This window comes from Martes martes (genome assembly GCF_963455335.1).
Source record: "Martes martes genome assembly, chromosome: 4".
Taxonomy (NCBI): domain Eukaryota; kingdom Metazoa; phylum Chordata; class Mammalia; order Carnivora; family Mustelidae; genus Martes; species Martes martes.
In genome coordinates this window covers 40029323-40046919 of record NC_137891.1, presented here as the reverse complement: position 1 = coordinate 40046919, position 17597 = coordinate 40029323, and the positions used below count along the sequence as shown (strand labels likewise).

Below are 17597 nucleotides of genomic sequence, written 5' to 3'. Positions count from 1 at the left end.
TCAATCCATGGAGCTGTTGAGAAACAGGTATGCTTCTCCCCGCCCCCCACCTCCTATCAAAACCTGTGAGGCACACAAGGAAATCCAAAGCCACGATAATAAAGAAAAAAAAAAAAAAACCTAAATAAATCCTCCTTGGCTTGTTTTTCCTGGGTGGCCAGGCAAGGTGTGAAAATCAGTATCTCCCTCTGGGCTGGCAGGTGGAAGGTTCCGGGAAGGCTGAGCTCCCTCCTCTCCCACCCGGCTGCCACATCCAGGCTGCTCCCCCACCCCCGGCCTCCTCCGAGGCCAGCTCCTCCTCCACCTCTCTGCAGTCAGGCCTCCCCTGCGGTCAGGGGCCAAGGCGGCGGGGAAGGCGCCGCTACCTGCAGCCGCAGGACTCCACCACCATGTCCTCGTACTGCTTGTAGACAACGTTATTGCCCGCGTCGATGTACAGGATGCTGATGGGAGTCAATTTGGTGGGCACACAGCAGCTGGGCGGGGTGGAGCCGGGATCCATGGAGTTCATCAACGTCTGGATGATGGCGTGGTTGGTGGGCTCCAGGTGCGAGCGCAGCGGGAAGTCGCACACGCCTTCGCAGTGGTAGGCCTCGTACTCCAGGGGCGCGATAATCCAGTCGTCCCAGCCCAGCTCCTTGAAGTTCACGTGCAGGGGCTTCTTGCTGCAGCGCAGCCTCGACTTCTTGCCGTGCCGCTTACCGTGGCGGCTGGCGAAGGCCGTGCGCCGCCGGCGGCGGCCGGGCGAGGGCAACCAAGGCCCCGCGTCCGGGGCGCCCGACGGCGGCGGCCACGACCCCTCGGCGCCAGCGGCGCCGGGGCCCGCGACCTCGGCCGAGCCCAGCTGTTCGCGCATCTCGGCGAACAGGTTCTTGCGCTGGGATCTGGTGAACACGACGAGCAGGGCGCGCTCCTGGGGGGGCCGCACCCTCCGGCCGAAGCCCAGACTCCGCAGGTCCGGGGGCGGCGGCTGCTGGGGCGCCGGCGCGCGTGCCTCGGCCTCCCCGGCTCCCGGCTCGCCCCACGCGGCCCGCAGCTCCAAGCACAGCTGCTTCCAGGGCTGCTGGCGCAGGCCCTGCCACACGTCGAAAACTTCCCAGCCGGCCCGGGGCGCCCCCTGCGGGTCCAGGGTCCGCGCGTCCAGCAGCAGGGGCGACAAGCAGGGGAAGAGCTGCACGTGGAGCGGCCCTGCCGGTGGCCCCCAGGGCGCTGCGGGCGCCTGGCGAAAGAGCCGCAGCTCCGCGCCCACCAGCTCTTCTTTGTCTGAGAGCGTGGACACATCAAACAAATACTTCTGTCTCCGGAGAGGAGTGTGCGAGAGATCGTCTGCGAGATAAAAAATAATTACAGTCAGTTTCACTTAAGGGGGAGATCAGCCCGTTGCTCTGCGGCCGCCCCCGGGAGGAAAAAGGCGGGGAGCGGGGCAGGCCGGCTGGGAGTCCAGCTCGGCCAGCCGGGGGCCTGACCACCCCGGCTCCCCGACCGGCCGGTGCGCAGCTAGGAGAGGGGGAGCACCAGGACAGCGCCCTCCCCACCCTCCGCCCTCCCCGTCAGCCTGGGACTCCGAGGGCGGAAGTCGGTGGCTGGTGGCTGCGGAGAGGCGGCCACGCCGGCAGCCTCCCGGGTTTTCCCCCAGGAGCCTGCGTAACCACTAATGTGCCCTTTGTGGTCGTGGGCCTGGGCCGCGCTTCCCCCAGCCCTCGTTTCGGCTGGCTGGCTCGTTCTCATCATTCACGTCTCAGTTCCAATGTCACCTCCTCCCAGAGGCCATCGTCGACCACCCTGATCTAAAGTAGCCTCCCTCGGTCACTATCACAGGACCCGGGTTTATTATCTTACCTGCACTTAGCACTATCTAGGTATTTGTCTCCTTAGTGGTCTGTCTTTCCCAGCAACACCCTGCCCAATGGCCCAGAGGAGCTAGGACCCTGCCCCGTCCTGCCCATCCTACAGCAGCCAGTACAGCTATGCCTGACCTCGAGTACATGCTGGTCAGTAAGCTGGAAACTTCCAGAGTGGTTATTCTCACTCTGGGTGTCCCTTGTAATCATCCAGAGACTTGAAAAATTACCAGTGCCAGGGCTTGCTCTAACCAACGGAAACAAGGTCCCTGGACAGAGCCTGGGTACCGGGTTTTTGCTAGTTTTTTGTTTGTTCATTTTGGGTTTTGTTTTTGTTTTTACGCTCCAAGATGATTTGAAGATGCATTCCTAATTTAGACCCTGTGGTCTGGGGGGACACTGCTGCCCACTAGACACTTTTGCTGAAGTATTTAGGCCCAGCACAAAGCTGGCAGAATGAGGGTCTTCTGTGGGATTGCTTGCTTCCTTGCTTTTTCAAATTCACCATTTTAACCACAAACAAAAAAGCAGTAAAGCTTTCAGAAGTGGGGGGCCAGGGGCGGCAAATGAATAAACACACACACACACACACACACACACACCCCAGGCATCTATCCATTGAGAAGATCCTGCAATCAATGAGAAACACATCAGTTAGCAGAAAACCTCAAACACACACACAGTGACATTCTCCCCTCCACCCACCCACCCAACTTGAAATCTTGCTTTGGAACTCATCTTGAAGATTAAATTTTGGGTTACAAACAAGGAAAAGAAATTTAGGGAACATAATGGGGGGGGGCGGGAATAATAGGCTTTTAAAACCCAAGACGAATTCTTTGGGACCAAGGCAAAACTTGACTTCTTTTTTGACGCATTTGTGCATGAAGCCAACCCCACTTCAATGTGCAAGGCGGAAAGCTAACCAGATTTTCCTGGGCTGCCTTCTCATAAAATATTTACAACCCAGCAAATACAAAAATCCCCAAAGCCCCCAGCTTTCCCCAGAAGCTAGTAAAGTTTGGTTCTATTTCAATAGTAAAAGTGTCACTGGGTCCTGGGTCCGACCCTCACTGCCTGTCCAGATGTAGCCCCAGGGCACTGGACGTGGAGCCTCAGCCACACCCAGTCCCCACTCTGGGCTGACTGCCGCGCTGGCTACCTCCCTCGAAGGCACATGTCCCAACCTGAGATCGAGCTGTGGGAAGGGTTAGAGAGGTGAAGAGGGAAAAGCTGCTGGAGGCGGTTGATTTATGGAAGCCAAGACCTTCAAACCGACCAGGGTCACATTAAAATCAGTGGGAACTCAGCACACTTTCTTCTCCTCCTTTAAAGAAACCTTCGTCTGACAACCTTCAGCCACCACCCAGCTCTCTGGACCTATTGCCTTAGGCTTCACTTTCTTGCCTCTCATATTTCTCGCTCCCCAAACTAAGGATGTAATGAGAGGGACTGAAGGCATTTGCTGCACCAGCTAAGTATTGGGAGGGCTGGCAGTTTTGACCCTTACTTTATCCACAAGCACAGACCAGTTCTGTAAGGTAGTTCCCATTTTGCAGGTGGGAAAACAGAGGTTTGGAGAAATGAAGTTTATTACCGAAGGCTGGCTGCTAGTAAGTGAAAAAAGTTGAGATCCAAACTTAAGTCTATTTAATTCCAGAGTTGGAGCATTTAGCCCCTAAGCCCCACTACCCCATTGCCTCTCCAACAGAGTAGCAATGGCTGGGGGATGAGGGATGGGGGATACAGTCCAAACTGTATTTGCAACACTTGCTGGGAATCAAACATGGATGCCATAAGGAAATCATTTCCATCTCTGCTTACATAACTCTTGAGACAGTTTGTCACGGGCTGGAGAGTATAAGAAGGAGTAATGGGTCATCTATTTATTTCTCCCTCATGAAACATGGAGCAATCCGACTTCTTTGGTTTTTACTCTTTAAAAAAAAAAAAAAAAGTGTGGGCTAGTAATGGTTGGTCTCTACAACTGAGTCACATTTCTCTGGTCCCCGAGAATGGTCAAAACAGAGAAAAGCCTCTGTAGAAAGAGGGCTCTACTGATTCTGCAACCTTGGGATTTCTGATGATCTTTCTAGCAAGACCAGCCAGCCCGTAATCTTTCCAAGGCTCAAGGAAAGGATGCAAATGGGAACTTGAGTCAGTAACCTGCCCCTTCTCTTTCCATACGAGCTCCAACCCACCGCTTAGCAGCACCCACATGACTGTGGACAACCTCGACCACAGGTCCAGGCTTCCCAGGCGTGTATCAGTGGTGTAGATACACTCTTAGGAGGACAGACCCAATGAAGCAGCTGGCCGGGCCCTGGAAGGGGACTATTTGGGCAAGGGCTCTATGGTTTGGGCACCACAGTAGAGTAGTAGCTCTCAAGGCCACTAAACCTAAAGGTCCCTAAATCTGCAAGATCAACGTGACATCATACAGCATCACACTTGTTAGAAACAGAAATTCTCTCAGGACCCAGGGATTTGTAGGAGCCCAGAATTTGCATTTGTCTTAGTTCCCAGGTAATGCTGATTCGCTGGTCTGGGATCCCACTTTAAGAACCACTAATCTGAGATGAGCTTGTCCCTTTGGCTAGGGCACCATAGGAGCTGGGGCAAAACAGTGTCCTCCAAAACACAGGACCCAGGGCAGGGTCTAAGGCAGTACTCACCAGAACCAAGTCACTATTTCTCCCAGCTCCTTTTTGCCCCCCACCCACAGCCACCCTTACTTTTTTTTTTTTTTTTTTTTTTTACTCTTTCAGCCACATGTACTCTCACTGGGTCTCTGGAAACTCTAATCCCTTAACAGAGGGTCCAAGAAGGTGGCTACTCTGTGTGGCTCTCCTACAGACCACATTCCCCACCTGTCTGGACCTGCTCTGGAGCCATGCATCACAGAAATAGCCCAGAGGAGGCATCCGACCTGGTGAGTGCAAACACCACCATTCCCTGTGACCCTGAAGACACTCTGCCTGCTGACCTGGCATCAAAAAGCCTGGCTCTGCCGCCAAGGCCACCTGTAGGTAAGAAACCTGCCCTTCACATTCCCTTCCGCAGGTCTCCTCTCCCATTAAGTCCGGTATAAATGAGGTCTGATATCATCAGATGACCCTCTCTCCCAACCCCCTTCCTAGAAATATGCACCTTTCATTGGGTCTGTGGCATTTTATTTACATCTTGGAAGTGAATCCTAAGCTTTAGGCCTTTATATTGAAATCAGTCAGTAATAAATGGTGGGAGATTTTTTATTTTGGTCTTAATTTGCATGAACCTGGTTTGTTACCACTTGGCTCAAACCCAGTTACCTCAGGGCTTGTTGAGTAGTAGAGGGAGGTACAGACCTTTCAAGTTATGATGGCTGGATTTGCCCTTATCAATTTTCCCAGGTAGGTGGATGCAGGAGGGAGAGGGAGGAGAGAAGGAGAAGGAAGAAGCAAACCATTTGCATATTTGAAGAAAAGACTTCATAAATAGGTCAGCCTTTTTTGAAGTAAGAACAAGTTGGCAAAAGACTGAGGTGAGGACACCTCAAATACGCACATTTCTTATGGAATTTGATAAACAATTTTAAAAAGAAGCCAATGAGGACAGGAGAAAAAGAACGAGTCACTTGCAAGGCAGGGGCTGTAACACCCATTTAAATGAGAAAACTGACCTGGGAAGGTAGAGTCATCAGTGCAGGTTGAAGCTACCGTGCTTGACTGGAGGAAGCTAAGAAACAAACCCAGACAGGAAAAGGAAAAGGATGCTCATGGCACCAAAGACCAGACACCAGAGAACCTGAGTCCCAGGAGGACAGCCTCAGCCAGGGACATTCAGCGGCAGGAAATGTGCCTCCAGGGTCCCCCAGGGCTATCCCTGCTGGGGTCACCCCTCCAGGGTTTTCGAAAACCCTCAACTTCATTTGTTTTGGGGCGAGAAGGTCCTGCACCGCCTTTTTCCCAAGACATCTCTGAGATATGAGGCAGCTTGAGGTCCCTCTTGAGAATCCTTGCGGGATTTTCTGTCACTCGTCACCCCGAGGGTGCCCCCGCGGCTCCAGATCTCTCAGAGAGCTCCTCCGTGCGCGACAGGCTCCCGTCCTTTGAATTGTTGGTGACCCTGGACGGCCACTGGCCAAGCGTCTGGCAGGCCTGCACCCGCACCCGCCCGCCACCTCTCCACGCATCTCGCCCCACGTTCTCCGAAGACACAGATCCTGCGACAAGGCAGTGGCTCAGAGAGCCGAGATGATAGTGGGCTTTTTTCCCACGCCCACTTCCATAGGTGGAGGGATGGGAGGGGCGGGATCGGCACTCGTCTTTACAAAGAAAACTCCGGACGTCTTCACAGTTAAGCCTTTCCCCCCAGCCCCCGTCATTTTTGAGCCAACAGCAGCGCGGAAGCTTCCGGGACGCGTCTTTGCGGTAGGCACGTGCTCCGGACTCTGATGGGGTGTCCCCGAATCCTCACCGCGGGGTGTGAGGCCCGTTCTAGCGTTACACTCATTTATAGATGAGGAAACTGGGGTCCTGTGAGGTATCTTCACTTGCCCAATGTCTTGGGCTACTGAAGGGCAGGATCTGAAGGTCTTAGTTCCTGTGCCCTCCGACCCGCGGCCACACCCTCTTCCACGGCTCTGATTGGGCAATGGTGCAAAGAGGGAGGCAGGATACGCGACACACCTACGTAACCAATGCCATCAACTTCTGGCCAACTGGGTTCCCGCAGGATCTTCTTTTTTCTTCCTTTACTAGAAGGAAGAAGATCTCCACGCAGGGATTTCATAGCTAAATTTGGAGTCGCTTGTTCCCTAGGTCACCCAGCTTCAGCACTGCCTTGAGGTGGGTAAGTCTACAGGTTGGAAATAAAGTCGGATGTACAGGATGAGTAAAAATGAGCCATCAGCCCTCTCCCCTGGGGTGTGAAAGCCTAAGACCAATCTGTGCTCCAACGATTACCCTCTCCTGGGCCACAGAAATAACCTGACCATCCCCCTGTATTTTCCCCCTGTATTCTTGTCCTGAGTCCCACCTCTGTTGAGATCTGGTACCAACTGCTGAGCTTGCTAAGCATCCTCACTGAGGGGCAGATTCAGAAGGCAGTCTACACAACTCAGCCTCTACAGGGTGCTCTGGCTTAACCATCCAGAATAAAAATCATAATAGCAAACACTGGTGTAGCAATTACTATCCGCTGTGCATGAGCTGAATTCTCATAACTCATTTAAGCCTCAAAACTATGGAAAAGAAAAGGCTATCACTACTATGCTCATGTTACAGACCAGAAAGCTTAAAATACAGATTGCTGAATAGTAATTTGCCCAAGATACTAAGAGGTAGACATGACAGTCCAGCTCCAATATCTGTGCCACCACCCTGGACATCCTGGCTTTGAACTGTGTTTGGTAGAAACCCTGAGAAGGTTCCTGCTCTTTCAGGCAACCCATGCTTGGGGGAAAGGCATCAATCTCTGGTCCCCTAGAGAAAATCACTTCCTAAACAGCAGAACTGAAAGGATGTTAACAACTGGACTTTTGAAAGAGAACTTACAGGGAAACAATTCTCTCATTTACAAAATGAAGATAACACCAGCTCACAGAGTCACTGGAGGAGAAGCAGCAAGTGAGAGAAAAAGCAGGAAAGACATTTATCTGAAGACGTGTGCAAATACTGGTTACTACTGACAATGTGGAATTAGCACAGGAATCTAGAGTCTAAGGGACATAGATTTGAATCCTGACCTGTGACTTATTGGCTGGGACCTTGGATACTCAAGGTCACATAATCTCTCCCAGCCTCCTTTGTAGAATGGGAGAGCCATCCCTCAATTTGCTGAGTCATTGGAAAGGTCAGAGTCAAGGCACCCAGGGCTGGTTGGACATGACACACAGAAGCACCCAGTGAATGCAGTCACTATCAGCATAACTACCTGCATCCAGGTAGGCAGAAGATGCACCTTGTACTCCTCTTGGCCTACTTTGAGGAGAGGCAACCCACTTATTTCTGCAGGATTAACAGAAGTGAGTAAAGGAAAGGTGCTGGGCCGAGGGGTAAAGAGAGAAACGAGGACCTCCAGTTCCTATTCACCTGAGGTTCAGTGAAGGGCAAGGCCCATAGGGGTTGTGGCCTCGCCGCCATCAAACTGATCCTTCCCAGTGCCTTATGTCATTATGTCACCCACTACTGAGGTCTCTCTCACAACTTCCAGGTGACCAAGCAAGCTCCAGCCAGAACCTTATTAAGGACAGGTCCCTCCCTGCAGTTTCCCTCCTCTGTGGGCTCAGGGCCAGCGCTTAGCCCAGAATGTCACCCTCATCCCCACCCCAGATTGGTTCTGTGGACAGATGGTGCCTCGGGGTTGCATCCCTGAGATGGTCAGGCACATTTGGCAGGGAGATGGGCTGTAGGAATGAATGGCCCCTTAGGCTGAGCACAGGGCCCCATGCAGAGCAAATGGCCTGAGAAGGCCCAGTCAGTCCGTAGGTGTGTGTGTCTCCTCACCACACACTCACCCACCCAACTTCTCTCTGGATCTCTTGGCCCCCCCAGTGTTTTCTCCAGTAGCATGCCCTGCATTTCTTGGCTTCCTTCCTCCTTTCAAAAAACAGATAGCCCCAAGGTGGGTCCTCCACGGAACCTGGAGAGGCTTTTCTAGTTTCTCTCCCAAAACTGGCAGACCGCACTGTCCTCCTTGCAAAGAGCCTGGGCCTTGTGAACCCACATGATTAAGCAGGTTTGGTGGCCCGCCTGGATCCCACACAGAAGTCCCAGTGTTCACGCACCAAGCTCCGGCCCAGCCAGAGGCAAATGAGTGAGGGTGGAAGGGGAAGGAAGGAAAACCCCAGATGCCACGGAGCGAAAGGCGAACTTCCCATGGCCTCGGAGCCTCAGCACAGCCTTCCGCGGCAGTAAGGACCAGTTCCGGCAGGAGCTGCAGGCCAGCCCTCTCTCCTGAACACTGTGCACTCCCAGAAGGACTCCCAAGGTGCTTCAAGCAGATTCTTTCGTTTCTCTAAGATGAAATGGATTCATTTGAAAGTGGTGACCAAGAACTTAGTGCGAACACCCGTGGCCCCGCGTTCTTAGAGGAGGTTCCAGAACCAGTGATTGGAGGCGGAGATCAAGAACTCTTCGCGGGGTCTCTTTTCACTGAAGTCTTACCCCTGGGCATCCAGAATCTTAATTTGACACCACTGCAAGTGAAATCCAAATGGAATGGTACCATGGCCAAATGCTGCACCCGTCTCTCCCCACCTTTCTGGGGCAGACCCATGTCCTCTGAAGGTCACTGCCTTTCCCTGGGAGCTGTGCGTGCAGGGCCCGGATGGGGTGACGCGCCAGTGCCGCTCTTGCTGCACTGCTCACCAGTAGGGTCACTGGGAGCCCACTGGAGCCACACAGACCCAGGGTCGGAGGGGAGGAGGAAGTGATGCCTCGAAGCAGCCTTCAGGATTGGAACAGGATAGGGCCTTCTGACTAGAGAGTTTCGAGATCAAAAGTAGAAGAAAATGTTCCCATTTTATTTGGTTTCTCCTCCCGACCAGTTCTCAGGTTGCAGGTGCGGAGAGGGGGTTCAAATTGGCGCGATGTGTGGACAGGAAAGGACTTCAGTGCCCAGGGGTCCTGCGCCGGAGAAACTTCAATGGTGAGTTCTTTAAAGTGTTGGGCCAGGCGCGGCTTCTGAAGAGGGGATAGTGGAAACTCCGAGCCGCTGCCCTCACCTTGGGCTGACTTCCGAACTAACGTCGCAGCAAAATGAGATTCGCAGTGGCAGTTGTGGACCGTCGTCTAACATCATTCAGTTTCCTTCCCACGGGGCGTGAGACCAAGAGTCGGCCGGGAAGTGGGATGAGGGCCTGGAAGTCCGATTTGCAAAGCAGGCGCACGGATTTTCTTTGGTTCCTACGTTCTTTCGGGAGGGCAGGGGGGCATGTGAACCACGGGAATCCCAAAGTCTCTTTGGGATCCACGGGGATCCCAAACCTCTCCGCGCTGCTCCTGCCCCCAACTTCTGCTGGGCTTGGTAAGCTAAAGCCGCTTCAGACAGGGCCAGAAGCCCGCCCTTCTCCTCTCCAGCACGCCCACCACCGCGTCCCTAAGCCGAACTCCGCCCCCAGACACCCGGGCCACTGGCGGCGCGGCGCGCGCATCTTCTGGAAAGCGGGCCAGCGCGGCCAGCCGCTGTTGGCCAATCCCTCCCAGCGCCTGCAGCGGCTCACGCCACGCGCACCCACCCCTCCGCCCCCAGCAGCGCTAATGGACTGTCCTGGAAGGCGGAGAACAGCAACCCTGGAACCCATTAGGCCGACGAGGACCTATTTAATTCCTGTAAACAGAAGACACCACTTAACCGCCATTGAGCTTAAAAATAAACAGCCAGGGCTTTAAGAGGGGCGGGGGGAGAGGAGGAAGGGGCAGGCAGGGAGACGGTTGGTGCCAAGCAACGAAAGGACGCGGAGGATCCACATTCCCGCTGACCGCACCTCGCGGCCTCGGCTGGAATACGGTCCCCGGGTCCAGAGAGCATCGTTTGTCTAGGGTTAGTCCATACCCGACGATTTATTGAACTAATGCCCCTCACTTTACTTAAAAGCCCCCAGGGATCATTGTCGGTGTGCTCTGCGCCGTTTACTGAACGCAGCAGTCCTGCCGGGACACAGTTTTCGTTCTGTCCTGTCTCTATCATATCATCTGTCTCCTACCTCTGCGTCCCCTTCTTTTCACTTCCCCCACACGCCGCCCCAGGAAAACAGCACCCATTTCAAGGAGGTGTGCGGCGGAACCCGGAGAACTCCGACTGGGTAAAACACCGGTTGCGTTCGGACCTCCTCCTGTGCAATGCCCGCGGTCCCCGCGGGTTCCGGCGGCGCGCAAACTCGCAGGTCTTGGGGGCGGAGGGAGGTTTCATGTCTTCATTCAGTTTGCGGAAGAAGGGATTCTCAAGGCCTGTCGTGGGCTGTGGCTTAGGTGACTTTTTTTTTTTTTTTTTTTTTTAATGTGGAGAAAAGACAAGGATGTTTGAGCGCGTTTCTCGATCCCCTCCCCCACCAGCAACTCTACAGCGCAAACTCCCAGAGCCCAAGTGTCTCCCGCGCTGGGGAAAACGTTCAGAGTCCTTTTCAAATTAGCCTCCCCTGCAGAGGAAGCTCGCCCTGAATTCTGGCCCCGCTTGCACTCTCGCTGCAGAACGCACTCGGTGTTCTTAGCTCACTTGCTAAGGTGGCCCTGGTACGAGTCTTGTAAGGCAACCCTTAAGGCCTTAGTGATGGGGGTGACAGTAACCGATATTGAACAAGACAATGGCTAAGGCGTTTCTGGTTTGTGGCCTTTAAAATGTTTTAATCATTCCAACCCGAAGAGAAGAACAAATTTCTTCCTTAAGGCTTCCTTCCCTCGCCCCAGGCCTTTTTCCAGGACCTTCCAGTCTACCCGCCCGATGGAAGATCATGAACCTGGACAGCACTGCAAACCCCACGCCGGCGCGCACGCGGGCGCGCTCTCACACGCACACTTGAATGCTCAGCAATCCCTTTCCAAGGCTGTTCCCTCTTTCCGGGGAAATAAAGCCTAGATTGGAACCTTCTGCCGGCTTCCTCACTTGGCCGTCTGGTCTGCATTAGTGTTTTTATAAGGGACTCAAACAAATCGAATACAAGGTCACCAAATAATTAACAGTTGTGAATTCCCTCCGTCCCCATTAAAATACTTCCCTGCTTATATTTCATTTTCCGTTTGCCAACGACAACAGGGTCGGGGCAAAAGCACTGCTGCGTAGATTACGCCACTCTGCGGCCCAGGTCCACCCAGAAACTCGCTCTTTTTCATAAACATGCTGTCCCAAACGAACTTCAATCGCGAGGGGACTCTGCAGCTCTTAGAATATCCTCCCCACAGCACGGCTAGCCCAATTGTCCTGCCCTGCTCCCAGATAACCTCGACCCAGAAGGTAAACCAAGAAGCCAACAATCAGCCATGGCGAACTTTCCAGTGATTCATTTCTAGGGTGTCAAGTTCCTCAAGGATGTTCCGATCTCGTTTCTGGTTTTTATCTCTTCCCTACTGCATCCTTTCTGAGAAGGCTATTCTAACAACAACAGTAAACAGGAAAAAAAAAAATTAGGAGTCTTATTATTTCCAAATCATCTGAAAACTGAACCCAAAGCAGTATTCTTAGACTCATTTTGGTTTCTTCCAAAACCCAGGGGGAGGTTCTCCTCCCTGCCTTGTTGGAATTATGTATCACTTCTCACTTCCTAAAGGGAAAGTCGGAGGTTTGTTTCTCCCTTTCTCTCCCCCTCTTTCTCTCAGCCATGTTGAATTCACAGAAGTTCCAGTTGTCTGCCTTTCCCAGGCCCCAGGGTTGGGGACCTAGGGCTCCAGTACTAGTGGCCTTTTGATGTGCTAACTGTAATTTCTCTATATCCAACCTGATCTATTCTGATCTTATAACTGCACCAGCACACACCTGCACATACTTTCCATCTCTATGGATTCAAAATCATTTGAAAAGAACAATATGGAGGAATATTTAAAGATCGGGGATAGCATGTGCCTTCACAGAGAGCACAAAGGGGAAGCAAAGCACATCATGGATTCCGACCCTCAAATCCAAAGTTCCACTCCAACTCCAAACTGGGTCTTAAGAAAATATAGAAAAATATTAGACTGGGTGGGAAATCTGCCCTCCCCCTCCTTTTTTAAACTTCTGCTTCCTCTCCCTTTACCCTACCAGTGTAGTGCCATAGTTAAGCATGCAAGATCTAGAACTGGATATGTCCTTTGCCCCTCTGTGTGACTTTCAGCAACTTGCTTATTAACCTCTTTGTCTTCCTTAATTCACCTGTAAAACAGTGCTTTCCCCAGGGTGGTTGTTAGAATTAAATGAAATAATTCAGGTAACAGATTTTAGCACAGTACTTGGTATGCAGTAAATGCTCAATATATGTTGGTTGGTATTACCCCTGGATGTTTGAAGAGCAAATCCAAAGGAGGGACATTTAAAAAGTAAAACATGCAGTAAAGTCTTCCCAATGGCAGTGTGTTGGCGGGGGCGGGGGGAGGTGTCGGGCGGGGAGAAGGTGGCAAGGGTGAGGTTATAGAGGACGTGCTATCTTTATGGACCCAAAGCGCTCGTCATTCATTTCCGACTGATTTTTAGCCCTGCCCGCCCACTCTTAATCGCAAGCCTGAGGGGCAACTTTTGAGGTTCCGGGGTTCCCGGGTGAGGAAGACTTTTTACAAATATTGTACGTGAGTACGGAGTTCATGCCTCCTGAACCGGCTTCAGGATTCCTTCCATTTTCTTTGCTCCTCCCCCTTGAGGGTCCCCTGCTCTGCCAAGCCAAGCCTGCCGCACTCGACGGCGATTTAAACATCCCCGAGGCAAGGCGCCAAGTTAGCGCGGCTGGCCCAGCTCTCGGCTGGCCTCTGCTCTTTCCTCCCTGCCCCGCCATCCACGGGGTGGGGGAGGGGACGTAGGCGGGTTTGGCGCGGTTCAGAGTCCCCACGTGAGAGGGGCGGAAGTCCTTGCCAGGAGCCAGGGATGCGCGGCTGGCGGGTCCCTTCCATCACGGGAGACTAGACACCGTTTGATGTGTTATGACATGAACCCTCAATTAGATCGCTGAGTTGAAACACTCCAATCAGGGGCCCGATGCTAAGCAAGCCCCGGAAGGTCCAGCCCGAGGTCACCGCCGGTGACACATCAAATCAAAATCAGTGAGAGGGAAAGTGAGGCTTTCCCTTTATCAAGCTGGCGCTGTAGCCCGCAACACAACCCCCTCCTCTGCGCGCTCCGTCCTGCCCTGGGCTCCGCACTCCTTCACCCCCGAGCGGCGTGCGGCGAGCCGCGTAGCCTTCCCAGTCAACTAACTGCCCTTCTTCGCGTTTTCTGGGAACCTGAGAGCGTGGAGGAGACCGTGCCTTCGAAGCTGCGGTCCAAGTGGTCACTCCGCGTCTCCTCTGGCTGGGGACCGCGTTCCAGAGTTGAAGCCGACGTCTGGTTCTTGGTCGGGCTAGCCTGGAAACCTTGGCTCTGGAACAGAGGCCCCCTGGGTCTGGGCTCGCAGCCAGTCCCTTTCCCCACCTCCGGCGCCCGGGGATGCCCAGCGCGGTGCCCAGGGAGAGGCTGCAGGGCCGACAAGGGTGAAGCGAACCCGCTTCTGCTCAGGACCTGAACCCCCCAGAGACCTCCCTCTCCTGCCTGCACGCCTCAGGCTTCCGTAGACACCTCCGAACAGCTTCCAGGGTCTCTTGGTCCCGTGCCAAACTCGCAGGGCGAAGCTTACTAGTTAGGGGGTGCTTGCTTGGGGGAGGGGCGGAGATTCTTGCCACTTCCTTTGGGGGAAAAGAAAACTTGCGCCCAGCGGCCCACCAGCCTGGGCCTCCGGGATTTCTTCCCCTGGGAAAAGGCCTCTTGAGCAGTTTTCTCTGAGCTTCCTTAGTCCCTCCACTAGGGATGTGTAGGGTAGTCTTTGACTAGACTTTGACTATAAGAGGGATGGTAAACAGGATTTGGAGGGAGGGAGACAACCGAGGCAGGGCAGAGACTGTGCTTGGGGGGTGGGAGGGATGGGCGAGCTGTGCTGGCTGCATGGAGGTTGGGGATGCAGCTTCAGCGCTACGAAGAAGCCGTGAGTATCTGCAGAGGTGACTTTAGGAGTCCTAAAATCACCATAAAATAGCAGGCGTTAATTTGCCGCACGGACCTTTCAGCAGCTCATGAACCTCGCTGACCTCGGCTGCAGCGGCGGACCCAGCGTGGGCTGGAACCCTGGCCGGCAAGGAAGGTGGCTACAAGGGTGGAGGCTGGGGTCTGAAGCCCGGGAAGAGCCCGGAGTTTAGGGGCAGTTAGCGTCCTCCGAAGAGCTCCGAGGACGAGAGTGTACTCAAGGCAGGCGGCAGGGACCAGCCCTGTCCTCCTGAACCCTGGAGCTCGCGGGTTTCGGAGCGAGCCCACTTTCACTGACCTGGAAGTGGTAGGCGGGGAACTGGTCAAAGCCAAGAACCTAAGTCTGGGCAGGATGGTGGAGAGCTGCCTTAATTTTTTTTTTTTTAATCTCCTCCTTCCTTTCTTCACGTCCCCTTCCTCCCATTCCCCTTTTCTTTCCTTTTTCTCCCTTCCTTTCCTGTCTCCTTCCACGTTATTGTCTCCCCTCTTTAGGAACGGAGTTCCTCGTGCCTGTGCATCCCTCCTCAGTTTCCGGGACCAAGGGGAGCGCGAGGGTCTCTCGAAGGCATTCACCACGCGAACCAATGCTGGTGGCAAGGAGCGAGTGCAGGAATTTCCGCGGGCACCGAGGCTCGCACCCACGCCCTCAGAGGGGACCAGGGACAGGGCCCCGGGAGAAGCTCAGAGAGAGGGGCGATGCCTGGCTGGGAAAGGTGGATGAGCATATCCACGCACCCATATGGATCAAGTACCAACAAATCCTTAAACTTAGTTGCCCTGCCCCTGTCCCTGCCCTGCCCTGCCCTGCCAGTTGCTGCCGCTGCCTTAGCAGAAATTACTCGGTTGCCTCCTCAGAGCGGCGGTGTGCGCGCTGCAGGAGCAAAAAGCGCCCGAGGGCGCGGGGCTCTGGCCCGGCTGATGATCCCCACATCCAGCGCAGGGAGGAGCTGGGAACCAGTGCAGCGGCTGGGTCAGGGCATAGCCAGACGCCGTTCGCGGACTCGTTCCTCAGACCGCGGGACTTGCAACTGCCGGCTTCCCCTCTTCTCCCACCCCCTCCCCCCGCCACGAGCGGATGGGAACTCGGGGCTTTCAAAGGGTCACTCGCCCCGCGCGGTCCTGCCCCGGTCCGCCGCGGTAACTCGGGCCTTGTGCCGCGCACCACGCACAACCCGAGACCCCCGTGGCAAGTGTGCGGTCAGTCCCCGCCGCGGCCCCTTTCCAGACCCAGTCATTTGCCTGCCACCTCCCGTCCTCCACGCTTCCTCCACCAGCCACCAGACGAGCGGCCACCGCGCTGCTTTCTGCAAAAGACAAGAGAAAGAAGGAAGGAAGAGAGAAAGGAAGGAAGGGAAGGAAGGAAGCGAGGAAGGGAGGATTGCAAACTGGAATAAAATGTGCAGCCGCATTCAGAAACTTATTGGGCTGGAGAAAAACAATTTAAGAAAAGAAAGGGCGAGGTGTCCAGAGCGGGAAGGGAATTCTGAAATGTAGCCTCCTGCCAGAGCAGGAGCAGCGCCGCGGCTGCGGAGCTCCAGGGAGAGAGGAGTGGGGCATCTTCTTTGCCACTTACCTAGTCCCCTGTCTACAAAGCTAGTGATCGTATTAGCCGACTTGGAAGACTGGAAAAAGCTGGCGTTGATGCCCAGCTTCTCGGCGATGGAGTAAGTCCTGTAGATTGACAGCATGTACTCGTGGGGCACCACGCGCGGGCCCCTGCCGGGAGGCTCCTGCGCTTGGGGCTCCTGCGGCGGCGGCCGCCGCCGGGGTTCATCCTGTGGCCGCGGTAGTGGCTCCTGGCCCTCCAGGGGCGCCCGGACCGTGGTACTGTCTCGTGGTGCCCGCGGCATCTTCCCTTCTTTGCGGCTTCTCATTCCCTTGGAGGAGCCCAGCTCCGCGGATGCCGAGGAGGATGAGATGGAAGCCTGCTGGAAACCCGGCAAATCCCACAGGAAACTGATGAGGAAGACGGCCGACAGCAGGACTCTAGGAGTATCCATGGCTAGCGAGTGGCAGCGTCTCCCAGAGAGGCGGCAGCGCAGGGCGCGAGGGGCGCGGAGCGGCTGGACAGCGGCCGGGGCCCGGCTCCTCGCGCGGACTCCGAGTGCAAGGAGCCGGGTCCCAGCCACACAAACTCCGGCCCTGCCACGCCCCCTCCCGCCCCTCGCCGGGAGGGGAGGGGAGGGGAGGGAAGAGGCGAGGAGAGGAGGGGAGCGGAGGGTGGGCGGAGAGGCCAGTGGTGCGGCCAGGAGGTGTAGGGGAGAGGGGCCGCGGTGTGTCGGTGCGGCTGGGAGACGCAGCGCCCCCGCGGGACGCGCGCGGGGTTGCCGGGCGGCGTGAGCACAGCGGGCCCGGAGCGCCGGGCGGGGGAAGGCGGGCGCGGCCGCGGGAAGCGAGGAGGCCAGGAGCATCCACAGCGCCAGAGTCCCCCTAGCACTGTCCGAAGCTCGCGCCCCCCCCCCCCCCGGGACGCCGCGCGGGCCCTAGGTCCTCGCCGGTCGCCTCCCCTGCCCCGGGAGCGTGCGGCCCCGGGAGGAGGGAAGCGGCGGCGGCGTCCCCCCCAGAGACGGCTCCCGGCGGGCGCCTCTGCAGCCGACTGCGCTCTGGCTCCGGGTGGTGGTGGTACCTTCTTTCCTCGGCCCCAGCCTCCACGCCGGCCGTTCGCTGCCTTCAGGGGCCAGCCCGGGGCCAGCGAAGCCTCGCGGCGTCCCAGGCGCAGGGCCCAGCCCAGAACAGCCCCATTCTCTCGGTGGGGTACCGCTCTCCACAAAGACAGGGCGTCTGTTCCCGACCCTCGAGGTCAGGCAAAGGCCACGAGTCTTTGGTGTCTGGATGGATGCTAAAAGCTGCCGCACTCTACTGCAGGCCCCAGCCTCTCTTCTCGCGCAGTCCCCAGCCTCTTCTGACTCTGGCTTTAGCCGCTTTTCTCCTCGGTCGGCTCCCGGGGTCCTCTTTCCTCTCGCGGCCTGGCCCCCGCCTCCACGGCACCCCCATTTTCCCTCTCTTCTTTCCCTCCCGCCTTCAGTTCTTTCTCCTTCCCAAGGTTCCTTCTGCATTCCAATCCTTCTTTCCCCAGCCTGCTTTTCTTCTCGCACTGCC

At 55.5% G+C, this 17597-nt stretch overlaps 1 protein-coding gene across 1 annotated transcript; it reads right to left on the bottom strand.

The window, feature by feature from the left end:
• Positions 1-361: 361 nt before the first annotated feature.
• On the bottom strand, positions 362-16498 carry GDF6 (growth differentiation factor 6; the record flags this gene model as incomplete). The annotated part of the gene is made up of 2 exons (XM_080801908.1): positions 362-1326; positions 16072-16498. 2 exons carry the CDS (start codon positions 16496-16498, stop codon positions 362-364), a joined length of 1392 nt encoding a protein of 463 aa, XP_080658034.1.
• Positions 16499-17597: the final 1099 nt, after the last annotated feature.